Consider the following 26,171-nt stretch of genomic DNA (forward strand, 5'->3'; position numbering starts at 1 on the left):
TGGAAAAGAATGTGAAATAGAATATATATATATGTATAATCAAATCACTGCTGTACAGCAGAAATTAATACAGCATTCTAAGTCGACTATACTCAATAAAATATAAAAAACACCCCAGATGAAGAGAGCATTGTTTATTAATTTCAAGCTAAGATTCATTTCTAGAGAGAACAGCTGATGATTTATATATAGATGTCATGATTTACATGTGTGCTCCATCACTTAGTCATGTCCGGCTCTTTTGTGACCCCGTGGACTGCAGTCCTCCAGGCTCCTCTGTCCATGGGATTTTCCAGGCAAAAATACTGGAGTGGGTTGCCATTTCCTCCTCCAGGGGATCTTCCCGACCCAGGGATCAAACCCGTGGCTCCTGTGAGCACTGTATTGGCAAGTGGAATCTTTGCCACTGTGCCACCTGGGAAGCCCATCGTGATTTCAGCCCAGTCACAAATAGGGAAGCCTGTGGGCTTCCTGGCATCTTAAAGTGCTGTGTGTTCAGGTGGCTTCATGTAGATGCTATGCAGGGTGGTATGTTCCCTTTAAGAGCTCATCTCCCTGGTTTTCTGTTGTTGCAGGAAAGAAGGCAGCGCAGAGGCAAGTGCATCAAACTGGAAAATATTTACATCGCTCCCAACTGCACAGTGTAGCAGGTGGCCCCATGATTTGAGATCCCTTCGAGGGATCTGAACCGCAAGGCAAACAACCCTCTTCCTATTTCAAGTCACTCTTGAGAACGTCTCTACTCTGTGTGAAACCAACTGGGGGACCAACGGGGTGGCTGTTAGCTGTCAGAAGCCTGTATGTATTGGCACAGGGTGGCGGAAGGTGTCGGGGGCTGGAGTCCCAAGGTCCTGACTGGCTTGGCCATTCCTAAGCTGTGTCCCTGCACAGATGACTAACCTGCGAATTTCCACTTCTGCGTCTGTTTGAGGGGCCTCATGCCTACTTGACAGTTTTGTTCCAATGACCTAATGAACTAAAGGCCGCAAAAGTGCCCCAAACACCACGATGCTTCCTGTGTGATCAGGAATCATCAGCTCAGTTCAGTTCAGTCGCTAAATCGTGTCCGACTCTTTGTGACCCCATGAATTGCAGCACGCCAGGCCTCCCTGTCCATCACCAACTCCCGGAGTTCACTCAGACTCACGTCCATCAAGTCAGTGATGCCATCCAGCCATCTCATCCTCTGTCGTCCTTTTCTCCTCCTGCCCCCAATCCCTCCCAGCATCAGAGTCTTTTCCAATGAGTCAACTCTTCGCATGAGGTGGCCAAAGTACTGGAGTTTCAGCTTTAGCATCATTCCTTCCAAAGAACACGCAGGACTGATCTCCTTTAGAATGAACTGGTTGGATCTCCTTGCAGTCCAAGGGACTCTCAAGAGTCTTCTCCAACGCCACAGTTCAAAAGCATCAATTCTTCGGCACTCAGCTTTCTTCACAGTCCAACTCTCACATCCATACATGACCACTGGAATAGCTATTGGTAAAATGCAATTCTATCTTTTCTCACTGACATACTGACATCTGCTCAGGAGGGCTCTCTGCCATAAAGCACTCATTACCGTTCTATACAGCTGACACCCAAGATTGGTGATGTGGAGCCTGGGAGCGTCACGATGTGAAAGACATCTGAGTAGTCCCCTTGCTACTCCACAGCTTGTGCAGGGCTAGCCTGTGCAAAACATTGTAAGTGTGTGAGCACTTTCCTAGGGAGAGGGACCATGGACTTTGCTAGATTCTCAAATGAGACTGGGACCCCCAAGGGTCAAGCACCCCTAGTCTAGGGGGAAAGGACTCTATTAAGGAACCCAGAGACCCAGCTCTGGCTCTAACTGGCCAGTGACGGGCCTCAGTTCCTCATCTGTGAAATGGGTATGACCATGAGCCCTCTGGCGTCCCTCTCCGCTCAGACCTCTGATGAGTCTATAACCCTCCCTGTATCATGTCCTTCATTAGATGAGGCTTGTCCCGCTGCAGCAAACATCATCTGGGGTCTTACTGTGGGGCAGGCTCTGGCCAGCTGGGGAGTTTCCGAATCCAGCCCCCACCTGCTTCCAGAATAAGTAGAGATTTCTTCTTTTCTACACGTCAGTCTCATTTGGCCACTGTGTCCATGAATTTTCCATCTCTCTCAAATAACCAGAGCACCCTCAAAGTGCCCAAAGTACTGGAGCTGTGTTTCTGCTCATCTCACCCAGCGGTTAAAGAGCACTGTGGCCCAGCAGCTGGGCTCAGACCGAGAGGGCCCGCTCCTTCTGGGAAGACTTGCCTGTAAACGGCAGGGCTGGCCATGAGGCCATCTCACTCGGGTAGCCGAGGGGCTAACGGGGATGTCTGGAGTCTTAACGCCCCGAGAAAGGCAGTCTGAAAAGCGGGCTGTGCATGTACAAACTGGTGAGTTGAGTTCTCTCTTGCCTCTGCTGTGAGGCAGAGGCGGATAGCATGAAGGCAGCTGGTGGGTGGGGTCTGCCCTCACGTCTGGGACTTCAGCAGGACCAGGGCTGGGCTCACACAAGCCCCACGACCCACCCACGGGACAGACCTCAGAGAGTTCCCAGTCCGCAGTCCTCAGGCCAGATCTGGCTCACAAGCATATCTTGCTCAGCTTTTGTTTTGTTTTGCTTTGTTTTTTAATTGTGGTGATAACACGCATACCGTGTAATTTACCACCTTACCCATTTTTAAATACCCAGTTCATTGGCATTAAATGCAGTCACAGCTTGTGCAGCCATCACCAGATGGCTCTCCAGAACTCTTCCATCTTTCCATATGGAAGCTCTGTCCACACACTGACCTCCATCTCCCCTCCCCCAGCCCCTGGCAACCTCCATTCTACTTTAATGTCGCTATGACGTTGAAGACTCTAGGGACCTCACACGAGTGGAATCACACAGAGTTGTTTTCTTTTTGAGACTGGCTTATTTCAATCAGCACAAGGTCCTCAAGTTTCATCCATGTTGTAGCATGTGTCAGAATTTCCTTCCTTTTTAGGACTGAATGATATTCCATTGTGTGGTCTGATCACATTTTGCTGATCCATCCACCTGTCAATGAACATTTGGGTTCATTGGGTTGCTTCCCTCTCTTGGCTGTTGTGAATACTGCCATGAACATTGAGGTATGAAAACTTAGGTTATATCTGTTAATATGGGAATTAGCAGATGACATTTAAAAGCCAAGAGATTTCTCATAAAAATGTGGATTTCTGGCTTCTCTTGGGACAACAGTAGCTCTGGCAAGTCAGGGTCTCTAGCTTCCTGGCCACACTCAGAGCTGAATGAGGCCCGGTCATTCATTCCTTGCCCCCAGACAGGCACATAGCCCAGGGGACCTCAGGCCCCCACTCCCTCCTGGTCTTCTCCTTGCTCCCCGCCTCATCCACCTGGTCTGCCCAGCATCTTTCGGTTATGGATAGAAACACAGGGACTGGAGAGGCACAGTGACCTGGGCCCAGGGTCTCACAGACAGGCTGGTGATGTGACTGTGGTCATCCAGGAAGGCTTGGACTGCATTCTGGTTCCAACTCTGCCATTTGCCTCCCCCTTCTACCCCCCAATCATGACCTTGACTATTCTGAGCCCAAGATTCTTTTTTGAAGGGAAATGGGAGAGAGGGAACCTTCTCCAACAGCTTCACAGAATCGTTGAGACAGACAGAGAAGGGGATGCATGGTGATTAGAACCTGGGGTCAGGATGTGAGGAGCTTATTACACAGCCCAGGTGAGTCAGGCAGCTCAGAGTTTAGAGGTCTGTCTCTTCATCTGCAAAATGGGGAAAGGGGGCTGGATTGTTCCGAGAGTTAACCGAGAGGGGGACGGTGAAGCCCCCAGCAGAGGGCTTGGCATGCAGCAGGTGCTTCCTCTGGAACAAGTGAGGGTTGCGTTCAGGGCTGCAAATCCCCTTGGCAGTAGGGCATAACCTGGCAAAAGACATGATGTCCTGATGTTGCGGGGACAGCCTGGCTGCAGTCTGGTTTCAGAGTCAGCCTGATCTCAGAGGCCACCCTCCACCTTTCACCTGCTGGGGCCCCAGGCAGGTCACCCGTCTCTCTGAGCTGAAGATCCCCGGCTGTCAGATGGGGTGATATCCTAGTCTTTACCAGCACAAGGTGGGGGAGAAAGCAAAGGTGCCTGGCACAGCATTGATGCTCAGTTGAGTTCAGTTGTCTTCCTTCCCTTCCCAAGCAAAAGTCTCCCTCTGAGGTTCAAAGGATGGCATATTTTCCAAATATTTTCAAAACTAAAAGAGGGAAAAAATATAGTTTTCAGCTTTCCACTGGAGGCTCCTGGATCCACGTGTTGTTGGAGTTGAGGTGTGACCCTCACTGGGGTTCCTTCCTCCATCTAGCCAGGTCCGGGCTTAGAGAAGATACCAGACAGACCCAATTCTCATGGGGAGGTTTTGCATCAGTCCGTCGGTTAGTCGGTCGGTTACCCCTCATGACATGCCTCTTCTGAGCTGGTTTTTAACGTGAGGCTTCACCCTCCAGGTTCATCTCTGTTGCTGAACATGCATTGCCCCAGATGGCATTCTTGTCCTGACATAACCCATCACTGGTCTTTCTATCCTAGATGGTACTTCTGTTACTTCGGTCCTTCCCAGAGACCCCAAGGGAGGCCTCTGAGCCACTTGTGGGCCCGTGAGGCCCTCCTGAATGGAGCAGTCCATCCCGCTGCACCCAGGAAACCCAAGAGGCCAGGTGCGGCCTCGACAGAGCCCCGCCTCTCTACCTTCAGGCTTTGCATGGAGGAAATGGGAAGGCAGGTGGAAAATGCACTTGTCAACTCTTAAGTTCTGCATGAATATACTAGATTTGACCATGTCCTGCAGAGACAAGAGACCATCTGCTGCAGGAGAGAGATTAGGGTTTAAAACAGAGTCACTGGGCTGGAGTCTGGGCTTTGCAACCTTTTAGCTTTGAGATCATGGAAAAGTCACTTCCTATCCTCTATTTACTTACTTGTCAAAGGGAGCAATAAAATACCTGCCTTAGCACCTGCTAGGAGTGTTTATAGATACATGGGATGGGAAAGCGCTTTTCAGACTTCAGTGTGGTACACACGCTTTCATGTCATTTCATCCAATGCACATCCACTATGTATCAATACCTGCTATGTGCTGCTAGGCATAAGGTGATCTGTCTCATGACAGTTTGGAGAAGGTCTCCAGGCTAAGGAAGAAGAGAGTTGCTTGTCAGATGGTTGTTCTGCGCATTCATAGATTGTGATTAGCAACAGCCAGCGAGTTGGCATGGCAACATTTCCCCGTGAACTGCTAAGCAGTGTTCTTAAAATAGGTCCAGCAGAGGTGTAGCAGCAGAGGAGACACACAGAGACCATATGGTCTGATGGCTCTGCAGACCAAGGTGTGCTGGGAGTGGTCATGCCTCTGCCCTTCCCAGGCAGGCCAGTGGTCCAGGAACTAAGATAACAGATCTGGAAGCATCCATTGTTAGAGCTAGAGACTTCAGTATTAACATCTCTGCCTCTCCCCATTTTACAGGTGAGGAAACTGAAGCCCAGAGAGGTTAAGGGACACACCCATAATCCCACAGCTTCGTGATGGCAGATGGAACCAAATCTGGTTTTGATATCTTATGCAGGGCTCTCCGGCTGTGCCACAATGCCCCTTCTTCTGATCTGTAATTCTAGATCTGAGTCTGATGCAATCCGTTTTCTAATGATTACAATCTACATGGCATCTCTTGCGTGTGCGCTTAGTCTCTCAGTTGTGTCCGACTCTCTGCGACCCCATAGACTGTAACTCGCCAGGCTCCTCTGTCCATGGGGATTCTCCAGGCAAGAATACTGGAGTGGGTTGCCATGCCCTCCTCCAGGGGATCTTCCCAACCCAGGGAACAAAGCCAGATCTCCACACTGCAGGTGTATTCTTTAACATCTGAGCCACCAGGCAACGCTTATTTGATCCAAGAATTTCCCCCCATGTTTCTCCCTGGGAAGTCCTGAATCCCAAGATATCATGAAAACTCACCTACTTCTTAGCTACACTGAGATGATTGCAGCTTAAATCCGCCCCTTCCAAAGCCTCCCTACCCTAGTTTCTCAGTGTGAAAAGCAAGCAGCAAAGCTGATCAAAAGTTTATGAATCATTCTGTGATGAGATTACTGTATGAACTTACTTATCCATCATTGCAGAGGACAGGAAGCCCAAATCCTTTAAAAGATGGGATTCTTTCTGTTTCTGTTACTCAGCGATTTACTGAGTAAACTTTGTAAAAACTTGCGGCTTCTTAACGTTCAGGCTGATGGGAGCTTCTTTTGAGGGATTCACAGCTTTTCTTTTAATTCCAGGGTGAAATTCCAGGTCTGGAATGAGACACTTCTCAAGAATTCAGTCAACGTCGGAGAATAGGGTGCTAGACTTTTCTGACATATTTGAAACGTTCAGCCTCTTTTTCTGTATTCAGACAGTGCCTTGAAGTGGGAGGGGCTGGGAGTCAGGGTGCGGGTGCAGGGGGAGTCCCACCACGCCCCCTTCCTAGGCTACCTGTAGGACGCAGCCATGTCCTCTGCAGTGATGAGTCTTCACCTTGGTTGCGTGTTGGACTCACCTGGAGAGCAGTTAGAAACACAACACCCAGTTCCTCTCCAGACCAATTAAATCATGTCGTCTTGAGCGGGCCCCAGGCAGGGTCGTTAAAGAGCCCCCCAGTGATTCTAACGAGCAGCCGGGGAGAGAACTCTCCAACTGTAGCCTCGCTGTCTCTTTTCATTCTCCCATCCACTGTGTTTATTAAGTACCAGGTGCCATTGTGGGTTTCCTGTATCAGACCCATTTTGCTATTTGGTTAGGAAAACCTGTATTCTCAGAGGTGAACAGGAGGAAAGTTCTCATCTTTGGAATATTTTGCATTCCACGAGTTGGCTTGGTAACTTCACCTTTAGGCCCTTTTAAGCTGCTAATGATCCTATGAAATGAAACGCACAGCACACTGTAGCCAACTGTAGCTACACGGCAGCAAAACTGGATGCTGAGTTCTTGGTAGCCGGTCATGGCACAGTTACACAAAGGTTCCGATCACATGACTGAGTGATAAAACAGGCACCTAAAGCAGATTTCTTGGGTAGAGTTGCTTGCATCCCCAAATCTTCCAGAAGCAGATAGAATTCTGAGTCCAGTGTGATATATAGATTGACCAGTCATGTAAGCAAATAGAAGCAGATTTCTCTTCAGCATTTGCACCAGTGGTCACCTGTGTTCCTACCTGGCTCTGAAATGCATTTTTTGGAAATTCTCTGGTACAGTTTCTTTTGAAAAGACTCTGATGCTGGGAAAGATTGAAAGCAGGAGGAGAAGGGGACCACAGAAAATGAGATGGCTGAATGGCATCACCGACTCAATGGACATGAGTTTGAGTAAACTCTGGGAGTTGGTGATGGACAGGGAGTCCATGGGGTCGCAAAGAGTTGGACACGACTGAGTGACTGAACTGAACTGAACTGAACTGAACTGGTACCTTAAGGAGGCAGAGAAGAAGAAACCTCAGGAGTTTGTGGCTGTATTTAGTCCTCTTTCCTGTTTTATGAGAATTTCTAGAAAAATAGAGTGTATGCCTTGAACCTAAAACTGCTTTTAAAATGTCAGTAGGCTTAGGATGGGAGGACTGGCTTTGCTTTATCCCATTTGATTTTCCCCAAATCCTACTCTAGTTTCAGCAAGCATAGCTCCCATCCAAATCTGATGTCTGCATCTTTGGCATAAATGTATTACATGAGTCATAGGAAGACTAATGGGAGAACTGATACCATCAAAATAAGGTTTTCTCTGACAACAATTTTTTTTGTTTTTGAAAAACATCACCAGGCGATGCCCAAAGGTAAACTGATGATACCTTTATATGATGGTAGAACAAGGGAAGAGAAAGACAAATGAATGGGCTGAAAACTCAGTATCAACTCTATCAATAGCTTCCTTTTAAAGCAAAAGTAATATGTAAAACACAATGTTTGCAAATATGACATTGAAAGTGATGGGGACAATAAATTTATGCAGCAATGTTATAACTATTAACTATTAGACTTGGCATCAGGACAAGGACAAGTTCTGCCTCTCACAGGGTTCTATGACTCTGCCACCAACTGGTTGTGCAAGCTTTAACAGAATACTTCACCTCTTGCAGTCTCAATGTCCTCCACGGAAACATCAAGGAAGCTGTGGGCCTTAATGAGTTAGTACAGGTTTCCTAAAGCATTCAGCACAGATTAGTGCTCTGTGGATGTTGAGAACCTTCCCTCAACATATTGAACCTAATTCAGATGCATTTCAGTGCAATGGTGGGACAGGAACCACCAACCTCAGTTGGGTAACTGAGATGATCGCCCAACGTTCAATGCCGCACAACCAATTTTTGCTGGGGAGGCAGGGAAATGACCTGGGTGTCACTGGCAAAGGTGATGAGCATGGCTTGTCAGTTCATTTTGGCAGAATCTCCTCCGTCTTCTCACTCTCCTGGGTTGAATCCTAGGCAGGTATCACATAAAAGCTGTGAAGCACAGACGTCATTTTGGAAATTATGTACTTTCCCAGTGGGTCCCAAGTGCACAGGAACTCTACACCTTGTAACTGCATGCATCTGAAAGGACATCTCTATTAATCCACACAGGGTCAGAATTTTGGCAGTCTGTGCTCTGCCCCTCCCCTCGGTTTGAAGCACTGGTTCACAGTGAGGTGGTCTGGCAACACAGGCAGACACCCCACCCCCTCTTCCTTTTGGATGTTCTTTGGGACCCTCCTTTGGGTCCTGGAGCAGTGGCTGTCCCCAAACTCCCACCTGCAGTGAGATGGACACAGTGATCCATCCTTGGAGATGCCCATCCGATTTCTGACCAGTTGGGTTTTCAAGATTTGTATTGATTGCTCAATCTTGTGTATAGTAGGCTGGCATTTTCTCTTGTTACCAAGATGTATTTTTCTATGTTAGTCAAATGTATAATTTGTGTAATTTTGTACATTAAAATGTATCCTTTTTCACAATGAAAGTTTTCTTTTTTTCCTTTTTGAATGTTTAACTTACTGCCGGTTCATTACAGAGTGCTGTAGACCCTGACACAAAACAAAAAGGCACCGAATCCAAGACCCTTGACTTTCGGTGAGGAATAAACAGTTTGGGGCTTCCCGGGTGGCTCAGTGGTAAAGAATCCACCTGTCAGGAGGCGCGGGTTCAATCCCCAGGTCAGGAAGATCCCCTGGAGGAGGAAATGGCTACCCACTCCAGTATCCTTGCCTGGAGAATTCCATGGACAGAGGAGCCTGGTGGGCTACAGTCCATAGTTTACTTACTTTACTACTTTTGCTGTAACAAATTGCCATGAACCTAAGAGCTTAAAGCAATACATAGTTACTGTCTTACAGTTATGCATACGAGAAGGCCTAAGCGAAACTTACTGGGCTGTAAATCAAGGTATTGGCAGAGTTGTGTTCCTTCTGGGGAGTCTAGGGGAGCATTGGCTTCCTTGCCTTTTCTGGATTCTAGAAGCTGCCTGCCTTCTTAGGCTTATGTTCTCCTCCTCTGGCTCAAAGCCAGTAGCAGCCCTGCATCTTCACATCTCACTCTGGCTCTTGGACCTGCTTCCGTTGCCACATCTCCTTCTCTGACCCTCCAGCTTCCTTCCATCTTCCACTTATAAGGACCCTTATGATTGCATTCGGCCAACTCGGATCATCCAGGATAATCTCTGCACCCCAAGATCCTGAACTTGAGCGCATCTGCAAGGTACCTTTTGCCATGTAAGGTTACATATATACAGGTTCTGGGGGTGAGGAGGTGGACGTCTTTGGGAAGAGGGGGCATTATTTTGCCTCCCACAATCCCCTATGAGCTGATTTGGAGGCACGAGAAGAGAACAGACATCTTAGAATCAAACAGGCCTGGATTTGAACTGTATCTCCACTTGCTGGCCATATAACTTGAGGGAGCTTTCTTTACTTCTCTAAACCTTTTCTCTTATTTTCAAAATGAGCACAATAATCTATTATTTGCCTCACAGATTTGCTAAGAGTGTAATTAGGCAGCTAACAATAAACTTCAATTCTATTTTTCTCCATTCTATAATTTATGGGTTTTCTTCAATCCTTTTTTTAAAAAATATATTTACCAAAAAAGTCCCTAATGGGGGATATGCCACAGAGCTGAGTAGTGGCTCCTGTCCTCTCTGTTTCCGTTTGTTCTCTGCCATCACCTGGAAGGCTTCCTAGCCAGACAGGATGAGCTGGAGGCTTTCCTTCACCAGATGTCACAGTTTAATCCACTCATGAGCACCCCTTCTTAGTCTCTGGAAGGCTGAGAGCAGTCAGAGTACAGGATGGGGAAGGTCACAGGCGCCCTCTGGACCAGGAGCAGTGTGCTCAGGTTTTCTGGACTTTTCCTCTGTTGGCGTCTGGCAGACATCCCTCCCCTTGGTGTCCCTACAGGCTGGTGGCCACATTTCCTAACGTATACCCTGGTTTTGTTTCTACCTCCCTTCCTCTGTTACACTGGCGTTACTGGTCTTGAGATGAGAAGATGCTGTAGAAAGCACTCAGACAAACCTGAGGTTGAATCCCAGCACGGTCACGTCCTGGAGGTTCACTTGAGCCATGGGTTTAAGGTTTGTCATCCTCAGCCCCCCAGCTTGGAAACAGAGGTGACAACATCTACCAAGGGGGCTGCGGAAAGCGGATGCAATCTGTGGAAATAAACAGTGTGAACACAGACCCTGACATACGGCGGGTTTTCAATAAAAGTCAGATCCCCCTCCTCTAGAAGACGCAGGAGATGAGGAAAATAAAGTCAATAATTCAGTGGGCACCCAAGATGTGTGATGGATGAATGTGGAGTGATCAGCTGCCCAAGGTTGCATGGAACACAGGATTCAAACTAAAAAACCTAGACTCTCCTGCCTACGCCAAGTTCCTGCTTTTCTCTCCCCTCTCCAGTGGGAACTTTTCAGCCAGCTTTCTTGTGGGGAGCAGTAAAGGATACTGGTTGAGATGCAGATTCTGGGACCAGACTACTGTGTTTCAGTCCAAAGTGGGATCATTCACCAGCTGTGACCCTAGACAAGTTACTTACCTCCCTGAGACTCAATTTTCTCATTTGAAAAAGATGGCTAAAATGGTATGTATCTCAAAGGTCCCTGTGAGCCTTACAAGAGCAATGACATGTAAAGTGCCTGCAATGGTCCTTGGCATGTAGCAAACTCTATAAGTGGGAGTTATTCTTATGTTTTCTAGCTTCTGCAGAGAAGACTCTTTCTCTCCTTCCATGTCACTCCCTCCTCGTCTTGACAACTGCCTGGCCCTTTCTCCCAGTGAAAAGGGTCTACTTGGAAAGTAGTGAGTTCTCCCTCAGCAGCAGTATTTAAGCAAAGCCAGAGAGATTGTCTCCTTAACATGTGAGAGCAGATGCACGCATCCAGCATGAGGACTGACCTCAAAAGTTTCATCTAACTCAGATTCTTGAATTCTCTATTTCTATGGGTTTGGTTGTGTTTGTTAGTCACACAAAAAGCTAGACTCCTTGAGACCCCATGGACTATAGCCAGCTAGGCTCTTCTGTCTATGGAATTCTCCAGGCAAGAATACTGGAGTGGGTTGCCATTTCCTTCTCTAGGGGATCTACTTGACACAGGGACAGAACCCAGGTCTCCTTCATTGCAGGCAGATTCTTTACTGTCTGAGCCACCAGGAAAGACCTTTCTAAGGGTTTAGTCACCATGAATAGTTTTGGAGCTTTAGAATAAGTCTCCATGTGGTCTCCAACATGAAATTTCCTTGCTTGGAATGTTCTGAAAACAGTATTTCACAGAAACGGGAGCAGGTTTTGTTAAAAATACACTTGCACTGCATCCCGGAGTCTGGGACTCCTAGAACCGTGAGGCTGGGTGCTGAAGGGACAGTTCCTAGCTCTGGAAGAGGTAGCGGTGGGGGGTGCAAGAGGAGGCACTCACGCTCCCAGCTGGGTCCCCACCCAGCCCGATATGGCATGTCTGAACTTGCTCGAGGAGCGGGGGTTGGCAGCTGGCAATTCTGCCCATCCAGAAAGAGCAGCTGGGACCACCATGTCCCTGGAGACTCTTAAGACCCTCTGCCTGATCATGATCAGGGAGAAATGAGCCAGGACATCCAGAGAAGGCACATGGCACCTGGCTCTGAAGGGGGTTAGAGGGAAACTGCAGCAGGACGACCCCCGGACCCCATGCCCTTCACCCTGGCCATAGTCAGAGGAAGCCTGGGACTACCAGGCTGCAAATTCATAGCTCAGCACGGGTGGGCTGCATCCGGGGTCATGGGAGGTGACCCTGGAATGGGGAATATTTGTGTGGGTGACGACAGGAGTGTGTGCAGTGTGTGTGAAATGATCTGTCTCTTTGTGTGTCTTTTTCTGGAGCGTGTTGCTATTTAAGCTCCCGACTACTCATATTTCTGGGGTGGATTTGTGTGTGGGCTCCATGTCGGGGTTGTGTGTGTTGGAGTCACCTTGTGAGTTAGTCTTTGGTATAAGGGCATGAAAAATCTCTTTGTTGTGGGGTTATTGCAGGAGTCAGCCTCGTGTACATGTGTGAGTCACTGGTTCACGTGCAAGAGTGTATTTCTCTTGCCTGTCGGCATGAATGCGGTCCTAGCACATCCCTCCTGCCCTGCGGTTTCATCCTTCCTGGTGCGCAGCCCGGCCCGGTATATGCTGTGTGTGTGTGTGTGTGTCTCCTTCCTCTGGAGAATGTCAGCTCCCGGAGGGCAGGACTCCATCTATTCTGTTCACTGCGCCGTTGCCAGTGCCCAAAACGTGCTAGGCACCAGCGGGGCACTCAGTATGATAGCACTGAGTGAATGAATGCAGTATCCAATGTGTGAGCGTCTCTCTGGTTGTGCAATCAGTCTCGGTGTGATGCTGTCTGTGCGCTGGGTTGGGTGACTGAGAATTTCTGGCTTGCGTCTATGTGTGTGTGTGTATGTGTGCGTGTGTATGTGTGCGTGACTGACTAGGAATATATACAAGCTTGTATGTGTATGCAAAATTACCAATGATGGGCATGAAAGGGACTAAGTGTGTCTGGGGAGCGTGTGTGTAACCGACTCTCGTGTGCGCCGGCATGTTTGTGCATCTCTCACGTGTTTGTATGGCGTAATTGTCTGCTGTGCTAATACCAACCTACGTGTGCTTGGCAGTGTGTGCGTGTCCGTGGTTCGCACCCCTCGCTCTCCTCGCGCCCTGCGCTCGGCCTGGGGGCGGGGAGTGGGTTGCGGCGAGGGCACTGCGGTTGGGCTGCCCGCCCTCGGCGCTGCGGCGAGGGCACGTCACGGTCCCTCCACGCCCTCGCCGCGGTCCCCGCCTCCCGGTCCTTTGTAGCCGGCCGCTGTGCTCTTCGACAGCCGCCCGGAGGCCCCGCCCCAGCCCCGCCCCGGCCCCGCCCCGGCCCGCACCCCGGCCCGCCCCTGCCCGGGCCGCAGTCGCGCCTGGGCAGCCGCGGGCCCGCACGGAGCGCGGAGCGCGGCGCACGGCGGTGGCCAGGACCGCGAGCGGGCGGGCGGGTGGGGGCGCGGTCGGGCAGCCGGGCTTGGACCGGTATGGCGGACCGGCGGCGCGCGTGGAACACGGAGGATGACCTGCCCGTGTACCTGGCGCGGCCGGGCAGCGCGGCGCAGACCCCGCGGCAGAAGTACGGCGGCATGTTCGCCGCGGTGGAGGGCGCCTACGAGAATAAGACCATCGACTTCGACGCGTACAGCGTGGGCCGCCGCGGCTCGGCGCGCACGCCGCGCAGTGCTGGCCGGCTTGATGCGGTCGGCCTGCCGGGGCCCGGCGGCAGCGAGGACACCGCCAGCGACGTGAGCGAGCCCTCGGGCTCGGCCGTCAGTTCGCCGGGCGAGCGCGACGACAGACCACCCGCGCTGCGCATCCGCTGCCCCGCGCCCCGCGACCTGCCACTCGGCCGGGACAATGGCCAGGTACCCTCGGGGCGCGCGTGGGCCGGACGGAGGGGGCGGGGTCCTAGGGGCGCGGGGTGTGGGGCCGCCCGGAGGCAGTGCCCGGGGTCCGGAGTGCTGGGGGCCACTGCCCCCGGGCTTGGGAGAGCGCCAAAGGCCCCTCCCCCACTCTGTCGTACAGCATGTTTGGAGAGGTTTGGCCACTTGGTCAGGGTTGGCCAGCATAGTCCATGAGACTCCAGAGGGTCTTTCGAGAACCAGTCCCCTGCTCCTCCTCTGCAGAAAGGGAGAGACCGAGGTTCTGAGAAGGGAAGTAAGTTGGCTAAAGCCGCCACATGGTCCCTTAGAGCGCAGAGGGTCCTCTGGGGTTAATTTCATCCAAACGTCCCCATTCTCTGCTTTAAGAAGACGAGTAGCTCTGTTCCGCATTCATCCCTTCATTTATTCACTCACTCGTGAGGAATTATGGAGCACCTCCTATGTCACTAGCGCCGGGAAAGGTTTAATGAAATGCCTCTGGTTACACGGCTTAAAGCTTAAGCCTTTCCTGAGTGCTCCCTCTGTGTTTTCTGGGGGGAAGGATTTGGTTAAAGATTGAGATCGTCGGGCAGATAGACCTGGAAACCGCGAACCGCAATCACCCGACACCTTCAGAGAATGTTTCTGAGTCCCGCAGGACGCCAGTGTGCTCGCTTCACAGAGCAAGTTGGAGACAGAGCAGGGATTTGAACCAGGGTCAGTAGACTTGGAGGTTTCTCTCCTCGTGAAAGCGGGGGAAACATCAGAGAGAGGGAACGCCAAGCATTGGGCCCTATGGCTCCTCTCCCTTTAGTTGGTGGTCACCAGAGCCACTGGGGGAAGATGGATGGATAGACGACCCAGCTGTGGGATATATGGTCAGGTGCTTGGAGAACAGAAACTGGAGCACCCGACGGCCGGATGCTCGCCTCACCCCAGAACTCCATGTCTGAGCACTGCCGGGGTCCCAGGCCACTATGGGTGCTGGGGTCCCTGTTTGGCACTCCCGCCTCACCCCAGGCCAGGGTGGGCGCGACAGACACTCTGTGAAAATGAAATCAGTTAATGACGCCAGGTAGCGAGCATTCAATAAACATTCGTCGTGTATTATGAGTTTTATCATTATTATCATTTTTATGAACCCTTCTCCCCTTAAATGTTATGAGAGGCATACAGTGAGGGAGCCGCAGTTTGATCTGGACAGAAATCTGGGTGGGTGGGTGGGGGGGTCTTGGAAGAATGGGGGCTGGGCCGACTTGTGGTTGCTCCGACCCAATAGTGGGTCTCCTCCAGCCCCCATCCGCACACCCCGGGTTTTCTGTCAGGGGAGCTCGGGAACTCTCCGTGGTCCTGAATCTGGCTCCTCGCGGAAGGTCTACAGTGCGCGGGAGTGGGGACGGGAAAGGGGCAAGGAAGGGAGATATCGAGAGGGTCCTGTCTCCTTGTCCGTATCCCTTTTCTATCTCTCCCTCCCCACCTCCTTCCCTGCTGTCCGACCTCACTTGCGATCCAGGATTAAGAGCCTGAGAGGGAGGCTTCGGAGACCGCGGACCTAGAAGCCGGGGCCAATACGGCAGAACCGTGGTTTCCAGTCAGGGCTGTGCGTCCTCTTGAGCCTCAGCTTCTTCATCTGTGAAATGGAGGTGGCATCTCCCAGCCTCCCTCATGGTGTGGTGGAGTTTCAGGGAGGCGAGAGAGCTTTGTGCACAGCCGGGAGCTGTGGAAGAGCGTCCATCAGGAGCCGCGGTCAATGTCACTAACGCCAGCATCGGCCCCGGGCTCGGCCCCGGACGGCTCTGCAGCCGCTCCTCGGCCCCTGGGGACGCTGGTCGCTTCCTCTTCCATTCCTCCTTCCTCTCCCCCTCTAGCCCGCTCCCCTTTCTCCATGGTTTCTGGACAAAAGGCAGCGCCTCGGGCGCGCCAAGGACCCCAGAAGCACTCGAGGTTCGGGACCGTGAAGCCAAGGGGCTCGTGATCTACCTTGGGGGAGCGTTTTACTCTCCGCGGGCCTCACGGCTACGGGGTTCGGGTCCCTTAGCCGGCGGGCCTCGCTGCTCCTGCGCGTTGCAGAGGGTACCCGGGCCCTCCCCCCACCCATAAACCTCTTTCCTGGGGGAGGGAGGAGGGGTTTCGGTGGCGCAGGCGCAGCGTCTGCCAAGGCCCAAGGCTGAGCGAATGCGGTGCTTTGTACCCGGGAAGTCTACTCGGAGCTGTGGTCTGTTTGGCCAATAGCGAACCCGCGCCCCTCCCCCGAGTTCTCGACCCCACCCCTGGAGCTACCCTGCCCAGACTCGGCCCTGGGGACTCCCTGGTTTGTGGAATCTAGCACTTAGCAACGCCGAGGAAGGGAATATAGAGTCGGGGGAGAGGGAGACCCCAGTTTCCGGTTAGCAGCAAGAATTTAGGACCCAGCTCAGAGCCGAGGCTGAATGAATGAACGTCCAGACTAGGTATGCCAGAACCTGGCTTCCAGATACTGCTCTGCTGCAGCTAACATGCTTTATATCCGAGAGACATTTTACCTATGTGTCAGCCTCAATTTCCCACCTGTGAAATGGGAAGCTTATGGCCTAGTGTACCTGGAATACTAAACTGTTTCTCTTTTGTGAACATCCCATCTTCATTTTAAGGCTCAGACAACTCTGGCCTCCGTCCTGGACTGGAGGACGGGCTCCCAAGTGGTGATAGAGGTAAGGGCTTCAGGCCCTAAACTGAGAGGTGGGGGGTGGGGGGGGGGGGATTTAGCACGCCTAGTGCACCCTTCCTCTGGGTGGCAGCTTGACGTTTACAAGATGGGGTCTTTTAACAGAGCCTGTGCCCGAGGTTTGAGTTTTGTAGGCTGAAAGTGACAAGGTCGGCATTTTAATTTGCCTGGAGATTTGGGGCACCTGTCTAGTGTTATGGGGGCTTGCTAGGGCTCTCTTTTTTCTTTCTTTTGCCAAGTTTATCAAGCCATGCCCAAGCCTGCTCCTCACCTCTCCCCAAAGCACCATCTGGACCTATGGGTGCTGGGGTTAGTGTTCACTCTCCACTGGGAACCAGGACTTCCTTCTCCCCCGCCTGACCCCTAGCCTGCCCCGGAGGGCTGCGGGGGTCTTAGTGACAATGATCTGGCTCTGAAATCAGCAATCATTGTCTGGTAGACAGGCTCTGGGAATGACCCGGTGGCCCCATCGGCAGGGGGCTGTGTGATGTGAGGGGGTGGGCTGCAGACGGTAGAGCAGGTCAGCCACTAATTAGGGCCTTGTCTTAGGGGGTCCCTGCTTCTGCAGGGAGGTTCCTACTGAGTCCCCGGAGAGACGGGTTCAGTAATTGGGGTGGGAGGGGTGGCAGAGAAAAGCTTCATGGAAAAGGCATTAGAGATGAGTCCGGTAGAGGAGGTAAGATACTCCGAGAGAGGGCACAGTTTGAATAAAGGCTTGGGCTTGGGGCTGGATATATGCTTGAGCTGTGCAGCGAGTGGCGCAGCAGACAAACGGAGGCTGTGGAATGAGAGGTCAAAGGCGGGAGGTTGCTGGACTGTATCCTCAAAACACTCCAGCAGCCGAGGGAGGGGGAGGGGGGTTCTGGGCATCAGGCCCACATTCCCTCCCCCACACAGATGTTCCCGGAGCCCCCTCGCCCCGGCCCCCGTACGGGACCGCACACCTGTGGCGCTGCCAATGGTCTCCGCCTGCGCATCCGAAGTCCATCTCTGGCTTTCAAAAGAGCCCTGAAAAAACCAGACCTACCCAATCGCGAGAGCGAGGCCGGGGCCCAGCCGAGGGCGTGTGCGCCGGGCGGGGGTCGGCGGGGCTGGTTGGTTGGGGGGGCGGGGGGCGGAGTGCGGGGAAGGGGGTGATCGGAAGGGAAGAGCTTCCTGGTTCGAGGCGAGAGGGGCGAATCGGGCTCGGCTCCGCGCCGCCGGGAGGAGCTGTCTGTCTGCAGCCCCCTCCTCCCGCCCTCGTCCCGCCCTCCTCGCGGAGCCGGGCGGTGCAGGCAGCCGGGGCGGCGGCGGCGGGCGAGCGGGCCGAGCAGCCGCGGGCAGCCGAGCTCCGTGCCTCTCGTCACTGGGCCGGGGCCTTTGTCGCCGCGCCCGCGGGAAGCGGGACCGAGAGACAGCCGCACCGAGCGAAAGCCAGCCCCACAAAGTCCCCCGGCCGGGCCGAGGGCGCAAGAGGTGGGGAGGGGGCCATGTCTTACCAGGGCAAGAAGAGCATCCCGCACATCACGGTAAGCCGGGCCCCCGCCCCCCGAGCCCCGCCGGTCTCGGGGCAGGGGCGAGGGGGCGGTGGGCGCCGCCGAGGATCGGCCAGGGTCCGCAGGGGCGGCGGGCCAGGCTTCCTGCGGCGCGGCGGGTGGGGCGGGGCCGGGCTCGGCTCCGGAGCCCCCTCCCCCCCAGCCTCTGGGGACAATGGGGGGGAGGGGGAGCCCCGCATGGCGGGGCGGGGCTGGAGCCTCGGGTCCCTCTCCCCGCGGGCTTGCAGCCACCTCCCCCGCGGCCACCGCCCCCCGCCCCCTTCGCCACGGGATGTGCCGGAGGATGGCGCGGACTGAGAGGATGCGGAGCTGAACAAAAGAGGGAGGGGCGCGGGGGCCCGAACCCCCTCCTTCCTTGTCCTGGAGCCGAACCTCCAGCGCGGGGATAGAGGGGGGGCTTTGCACCGTCCAGCTCTGGCCTCTCGCAGCAGCGTTCCTTGCCTGCTAAGGAGGGGAAAGGGTCGTCTATTGCCCCCCACTTCCCGCCCAGACCAGTGGAGTGGAAGTCTGGACCTGGAGACCAGCGCCATGATGGAGGAGCCCCTCCCAGTCTTCACGGCAGCTAAAAATAACCTAATGGAGAGACTGGGGCGGGGCGGGGGGGCTGTGGCCCTGAAAGGGTTAACACTGGAGGGGTGGTTTAGGAATCGCGGTGGGGGCTGAGCCGTCCTCTGGGTCCCAGGGTGTGGCCGGAAACAAAGGATCCCAGGTCTTTCGGCTTTGTCTCAGGGTGGGGAGCTGAGGGCACAGCGGGGCCCGGAGACCTGGCCTCCATCCTCCTTGCCTGCCGGGCCTTAGGGCTGAATCACACCGTTCCTGAGGGATGTGGACCTCGGGTGCTGGGGAAAACCATGGGCCTTGGGTGGCTAGTATCTGAGCAGCCAGGTAGATGGCCTGCTGGAATTCCATCTCCATGGAATCCTCGAGAAGATGCTTGAGGTTTGAGACAGGAAACCTAGCATCCTCCTTTATCCAGAAGGGATAAAAGCTCAGGGATGGCCCCAAAGCACCTTGGGGAGGGCCACATTGGGTAAGGGGTAAGGAACTGATGTTACCCACTTATCTGCCCGGTGTATTGTGAATCTTGTTTTATTGAATCTTCTTGGTAAGCCTTCTGAAGGAGGCATTGTCCACCTAAAGCTCTCAGAGGCTGGAGCACTGGGGCGCAGTTGAGAGGAAGGTTGGGAGGGGGCTGGCCCCCTTGCTTCTCCAGAAGAGCCCTGCCTCCTGCCCAACTCTGGACTGAGTCTTCCCTTAGAAAACCCCTTGGCCCAGCTTCAGGTCTTGTCAGCCGACCTTTGCTGAGTCATATCCAGAGATGTGACTCCTGAAAATGGGGGCCACCAGCCATCCCTAATCCCTGCCCTCTGAGACACAGAGGCATATGCGACCAATCCCTTAGTGCTGTAGCTGGCTAAGAATCCACAGGAGGGATGTGGTTGCCTCAGGGCCAAGCAGTGTGGGAGGAATGTGTGGAATATTTGTAGGAGCCAGTCCCAGCTTTTGGACTCTGACACTGCACTCAAGGGATGTGAGGCAGGAGATGGAGGTGATGCAGTGATTGGTGAGTTCGGAGGCCTGGGTACCATTGTGGCTGTGGACCAGAGCAGATCTGTACCCTGTACTGGACCCCTGTTTCCACGAAGGAAGTTTAGCAAGATGGTCTTTGAGGTGGGTCTATGAGAGCAGTGCCTCTGGAGTTGTATGGCTCTCTACACAACCGCAGTAGTCTCCCTGCCTGCTGGCTGTGGCCCTCTGGAGTAGAGCTGACCTGGCCTGGCTTTTATACCAGATAGATCTGGGTGTTCAGCCCTGCTCTGCCTCCTTTCTGAGCCTTGGGGCTCTGCTATCCAGAGTGTGCCAAGCCCTGGCCATTTCACAGGACCCTGGAGCATTCATTCAAGAGGACCCTGGCAAAGGGCTTAGTGTTTGGTGGGCACACAGCAAGGGCTTCAGAACTTCTGGCCGATCCTGATCCTGCTTCTTTAGTCCTTTGTGCAAAGCAGGCAGTTAACCTGTATGTCAGGGAGAGTCAGAGAGAGTGGCTCTGGCAACTCTAGTAGCGTGGGGAGGAGAGATGCTGAAAATGATCCTTAGTTCCTGGAAAAGTGGCCCTTGACAAGGCATTTGTGTTTGATGTAGTCCACATAGTCCATTCCTGGAGTAGGACATGGCAACCCACTCCAATATTCTTGCCTGGAAAATTCCGTGTACAGAGGAGCCTGGCAGGCTGCAGTCCACGGGGTCACAGAGTCGGACACAACCGAGCCACTGAGCACGTAGTCCACTCCAGCTAGAAGGGTGTGTGGTTTAAGAGGAGAAGCCAGAGAGGATGGACTTGGATGGAGCTCCTTTGTAGGGCCACAGCTTTTTGAGAATCTTTGGCTGATAATGCATAAGAAGTGACAAGAACCGGAATGCCATTCAGTGAGTGGACGGGCATTTTGGCTTTTCACTTACTGCTCCCTTAACCTGTTCAACAGTACTCAGTTCCTAGGTTAATAATAATAATAGGATCTGGTCTGTTCCATGCACCTTCTGTGTGCTAAGGAAAGTGGACATAAGATGGGCGTGTCCTTCACCTTCCCAGAATTTAGTAAAGACAGACATTTCAGCCTGAAATGGCAACAAAGTGTGTGTGTGTAGGGAGGTGGCGGGGGAGTGTTGTCATAAGGGAAATACAGGAGACTTGAGGGGACCTCCACAGTGACACCCAGTTCTGGAAGGGGCAGGGAGTTAGGGAGGAGGGAGGGGATTCTCTGAGAGTCAGGGAAGACCCTGAGGCCAGAGTGTGACCCCTTGGAGAAACTGAAGGGGAGTCAGCATTGCGGAGCCCGACCTCTGCATCCAAATGTGGCTTCTCTGTGCAATTAAAGCAAACCTTGGAGACAGGTAAGATGTTTTTGGCAGCAATGGTGTGTGTGTGGCCTGTGGAGAGACCAAATCCTGGGGGCGGAGGCTGTCAAAAGGACCAAGATGCATCCTTAAGTCCCCTTGATGTTGGGTCTTTGTGCCCTCTTGAGCCTCAGCTCGTTCGTCTGAACAAAGGGGATAAGGTCACAGCTTTGGCAGTGAAATCAAGAGATAGGAGAGAGGATGTGAGCAGAGGAGAAGGGACACCCCAGACAGGGCACAGTGGGGACAAAGGCAGCTGCGTCACAGAAGCCCTCTTCTACTCATCTTGACTCCGGTGTCTTTTCCTCTATTCCTTGCCTCCGCCTTTTTTGAGATACTAGAGTAGCCTGATAGAGAAGAGGGAAAAAAAAATCGAAACACTTGGCTTCAGCCCCCAAGGATTGTTTAAAATATTAATAAAGCTCCCTTTCACGTGTGGCTTTTTAAAAAATTAATGGTGCAGCCGGGATTAATTTAAAGTGGGTTTTTGGTGCCCACTTGGGTGGTTAAATGAGTAGGGCATCCTGGGCGTGGCTCTGAACAAACAAAGGCTGATGGCTCTGCAGATGCGCTGTGTCCCCATGGAGCCACCGAAGGGGAGGCAGGTGTGTCCACTGAGATGGTTCAAGAATTATTATTATTACGAATAAGACCATGTGTACTGATCATTTGTGATTTTTGCAGGCCATTATGGCATTCAAAAAGATTTTTTAAAAAGAGGATTTGTATGATCTCTAACTGGGTTTTTTGAGGAAGGCAACCTGTTTCTCAAAGAGTAAACTGATAAGCTTCTTCGGTGGCCTGTGGAGAAATGAAGAGGTCCATTCAAGCAGGGAAGAGCAGATAGTCTGGTCTGCTTGCTAAAATAGTCACCATCTGATTGAACTCTTTGTGTGTGTATGTGTGTTAAGTCAAACATTCAAGATGAGATGAGCAGGGAAGAAAGTGATCATTAAATAAAAAAGTACATCAGACTCAACTACCTAATAGACAGATGTGCAAAAAGCTTGTTTCTTCCTAAAGATGGTACCTTTAACTATGTGGTTTATCTTGGTGCCTTTTTATGCAAAGAATTTGAGATGCCTACAGGGATTTGTCTTGCATCTAGTGAAATCGGAGGGAAGTAGAATAGCAGGACTGAGACTCAAGGAAGAGCAGAGACCAAACCTGCCAGTGATGTGGCCCACAAGAGGAGTACTAGCGGACATCTGGTCCTGAATCTGGTTCTGAATCGGGGCTTCTGTCATCTTGGGCAGAGAAGCAGACAGTCCCAGGTTGGTCAAGTTCATGATCAGACAAGGAGTAGTTGGCCATATTCTTTGGGGTAAAATTATTTTAAATTAGATTCTTAAAAGGTGTATCAGAGAGCATGCAAGTGATACTGCATTGTGACATCTTCTATAACATAACTGTACACACTTAGACCTGAGTGCGTGTGTTTTATAATGAACTTGGCCAAGACTGAGTACGTGAAAACACATAATACAACATTTGCAAATGCACACAGTGAGTGACTAACAGATGACAGTTCCCTCCCCGCAACACAGGAGATGAAGATACAGAATGACAGGTAATCAGCGGCTGTTAGCTGCAGATCTTTTCTGTCCCTTGAATTGTGCAAGATGCAATGGGTGATTAGAAACACATATTTCATGATCTTGACCTTTCCAGCTAAATGGAAAATTGCACATACCTGGAAAGACTGAAAAATGACCAGAGGGTGATCTGCGGAATAGAGTACAGGTGTTAGAGGTGTTCAGAGAAGGGACGGCTCAGCTTTTGCCAGAAGCAACTGGAGTTAGTCTCTGGGGGCTTGGGGGATGGCATGAGCTAGGTGTTGAGGGCTTTGATTGGTGGAGACACAAGAAGAGCATGCAAGGCAGGTGGAATAGCTTGGGCAAGACCTGGGCTGGAGAATGAATGTGGTCAGCAGAGTGAGGATTTTACATAGCTGAATCTGAGGATGAGGAACTGGAAATACATTTGAATGGCTGGGGAGCTGGAGAATTCTACAGGGCTTTAGAAGTCAGGCAGAATGCGCTCAGAGTGACAGAAATAGCTCACGGGTTCTAAGTCTGGCTCAAATGCAAATGGGATGTTTGATCTTGGACAAGTCAGTTCTTCTCTGGGCCTCAGAACCCTTTTCTTTACAGAGCTGGAGTAGATAATTCAGCTCCAAGTATAGAAAATTCTGACTTTATTCTGAGGGTAACAGGAAGGCTCCAGAAGTTCTTGAGCTGGGAGGATGGTGATAAAGCCAGAATGGAAGAATGTGGACTCTGAAGTCAAACTCTCTGCGTTTGAATCCTAGCTGTTCTGCTTACTTGCTGTGTAATTTTGGTAAGTCACTTAATTTATTTAGCAAAGGGAGGCCTGGTGTGTTGCAGTCTATGCGGTCATACAGACTTGGACATGACTGATGCAGCTTAGCATGCATGCATGTACTTTACATTAATATCAGACCGTATTCATAGAACCTTAGGGATTCAGTCCTAAGCAAATATTTGATTTATACAGCATCAAAGTTGAGAAGAAGCTTTTAAATTTTGTAAATTTCTCTGTGTTTATACATTTGAGGCCGCAGAAAAGAGTGTCCATTGCTTCTCCCCCACCCCCAGCCTCCCCTCTAGTGTAGGAGTTTTAAGTACCCTCTCCTTGCTTACCTCCAGAGGCAGGGAGATCACCATTTTGTATACCAGCCTGCTTACTCCTGGGCAGATCTGTTGTTGGAAAAATCTCATATGTAGAGAGAGAGTCTACCTTTCTCCCTCAGAAATTTTCACAGATGCCTTCGTCTTTCACACGGATATTCCTGGAGGATCTGGAAGATATTTCTCAGTTACCTAGGACCTTCTGTTTTTCAAAATGTCGCCAGTTCTTCAGTGCAATTTCTAAGTACAATATTTGGATTTTTCTTTCCTTTTTTCCCTCTCCCCTCCTCGCCTTTTTTACTTTTTGCTGTTCTTTATTTCTGAGCATGGAGAATGAAATGGATTCAAAATAAAACTTTAGTTATTGGGCTCCTTTTAAACTGGCTTGGGCTTCCCAGGTGGTGCTAGTGGTAAGAACCCGCCTGCCAATGCAGGAGACATAAGGGATGCGGATTCAATCCCTGGGTCGGGAAGATCCCCTGGAGAAGGGAATGGCAACCCACTTCAGTATTCTTGCCTGGAGAATTCCATGGACAGAGGAGCCAGGTGGGCTGCAGTCTGTAGGGTTGCAAACAGTTGGACACAGCTGAAGTGGTTTAGCACACATGCAAACTGGTTTAAATACTTTCTAGGGTCAAACTCCTTTGAGAAGCTGATAAAACCAATGGAAGCTTTTCCTGTTTCCTTCAAAACACACAGAACATTCAGCATAAGGCATTGGGCTTTATAGGTGAGTATTTAGTGTGTCAAGAGCTTTTACTTAAGTAGTCCTGTCAGTTAGGTACTTTGATTAGCTCCACTAACGGGGGGGAAAAAAAAAAAAACTGGAACACAGAGATTAAGTTCTTACCACAGGTCATCCAGCTAACAACTTGTATAGGAGTAAGCTATAGTCTGTGGGGTGAAGGATCTCACAGTCTCATGGGTGAAATAGACAAACAAAAATGAACCAAAAGATGAAATGTGAAATGATGCTACTAAGGAGTACAAGCCGTATGCTATAGGAACTCCAAGAGGTGAACACATGCTCCTGGAGGCAGAGTGCTGCGCCTGACAAGGTGAGCCGGAAATCAATGGGCAGAGCAGGCGTGGCAGGAAGTCCAGGTATCAGGTGCCATAGACCAAGGCCCAGGGCTGTGAAAGTGCGGCTTAGAGAGCCAGAGTGCAGTGCAGCGCTAAACTGCTTCAGTTGTGTCCAACTCTATGCGACCCTATGGACTGTAGCCCGCCAGGCTCCTCTGTCCATGAAAGTCTCCAGGCAAGAACACTGGAGTGGGTTGCCATGCTCTTCTCCAGGGGATCTTCCCGACCCAGAGATCGAACCCATGTCTCTTACATCTATCTGCACTGGCAGGAGGGTTCTTTACCATTAACACCACCTGGGAGGCCTTAGATAACCAGACTATAGTGTGAATAGACGAATATGGTGCAACGCTGGGAGAGGACAGGGGTCAGACCAGGAAGAGCCTGGGAGGCGTACTTTAGCCTGCATGTGAGTGCAAGCTGGAGAGAGGTCTAAGGAGAGGCACACCATGGTCAGTCCCATGAACAGAGGAGCCTGGCAGGCTCCAGTCTCCAGGGTCCCAAGAGTCGGACACGGCTGAACGACTAAGCACACGCACGACATGGCTGCATTTGTGTTTCGGAAAGGTCACTGGCTGGGGTCACTGGGAGGGGTCAAGGCAGGCAGCAGGGAGACGGGGAAGAGGGCTGACCTGGGGCAGGTGCAGTGGGAGGTGGAGATGAGCAGGTGGGTATAAGGATACTTCTGGAATAGATGTTGGGTTTGGGTGTGAGAGGTTAGAGAGCTGAAAATGGAACTGGGCTTTTGAATGAGATTTATTTCCCCAGGTTGCAAGGACTTTATAAATCAGACACTAAGCTCTGTCTACACATCAATTCATTTACTTTTTCAAAACCACTCTCTGCCTTACAGATAGAACACTGAAGTACAGAGAGGTAAACATGCCTAAGGAACAAGGGTAATAAGTGTGGGGCCCGCTTAGAACTCATGCATTTTGGCCTCTACCCACCATGTCCCTAGCCAGCAGACAGCACTGCTTCCTTGTTAAATGAGCATTAAATGAGATAGTAAGTGTGGAAGCACCTGACACACAGGAGGCGTTGTCAGTAATTGTTAGGTGAATGCTTAGTCATGTCTGACTCTGTGATGCTCTAGCCCACCAGGCTCCTCTGTCGGTGGCATTTTCCCAGCAGGACTACTGAAGTGGGTTGCCGTTTCCTCCTCCAGGGGATCTTCCTGAACCAGGAATTGAACCTACATCTCTTGCGGCTCCCACATTACAGGCAGATTCTTTACCACTGTGCCACCCAGGACATCTTTATTAGGTGAATAGGGGTCTGCATTTCCTGTCTTACCACTGGAGAGCCCTTTCCAAATTTCAGAGCGTTTAATCTGCCTACCCCCTTTTGGCCACACTCA

At 51.6% G+C, this 26,171-nt stretch overlaps 1 protein-coding gene and 1 long non-coding RNA gene across 3 annotated transcripts in view; both read left to right on the top strand.

Annotated features, from left to right (window-relative positions):
* Window positions 1-8,998, top strand: part of LOC132660016 (uncharacterized) — a 34,855-nt gene extending 25,857 nt beyond the window's left edge. The window contains exon 2 of the long non-coding RNA XR_009601161.1: window positions 576-8,998. This is a non-coding gene — a long non-coding RNA (uncharacterized LOC132660016). The remainder of the gene's footprint in view (window positions 1-575) is intronic.
* Window positions 8,999-13,444: 4,446 nt separating this feature from the next.
* CRMP1 (collapsin response mediator protein 1) overlaps window positions 13,445-26,171 on the top strand; it is a 66,374-nt gene continuing 53,647 nt past the window's right edge. The window contains exon 1 of one of the 2 annotated variants that reach the window (XM_027971175.3): window positions 13,445-13,946. In XM_027971175.3, the coding sequence (XP_027826976.1) occupies window positions 13,566-13,946 (381 nt within the window). In that variant the 5' untranslated portion in view covers window positions 13,445-13,565. Of the gene's footprint in view, window positions 13,947-17,789; window positions 18,156-26,171 lie in introns of those variants that run through there. The other variant, XM_027971176.3, reaches the window with a different exon arrangement.

This window comes from Ovis aries, chromosome 6 (assembly GCF_016772045.2).
Source record: "Ovis aries strain OAR_USU_Benz2616 breed Rambouillet chromosome 6, ARS-UI_Ramb_v3.0, whole genome shotgun sequence".
Taxonomy (NCBI): Eukaryota; Metazoa; Chordata; class Mammalia; order Artiodactyla; family Bovidae; genus Ovis; species Ovis aries.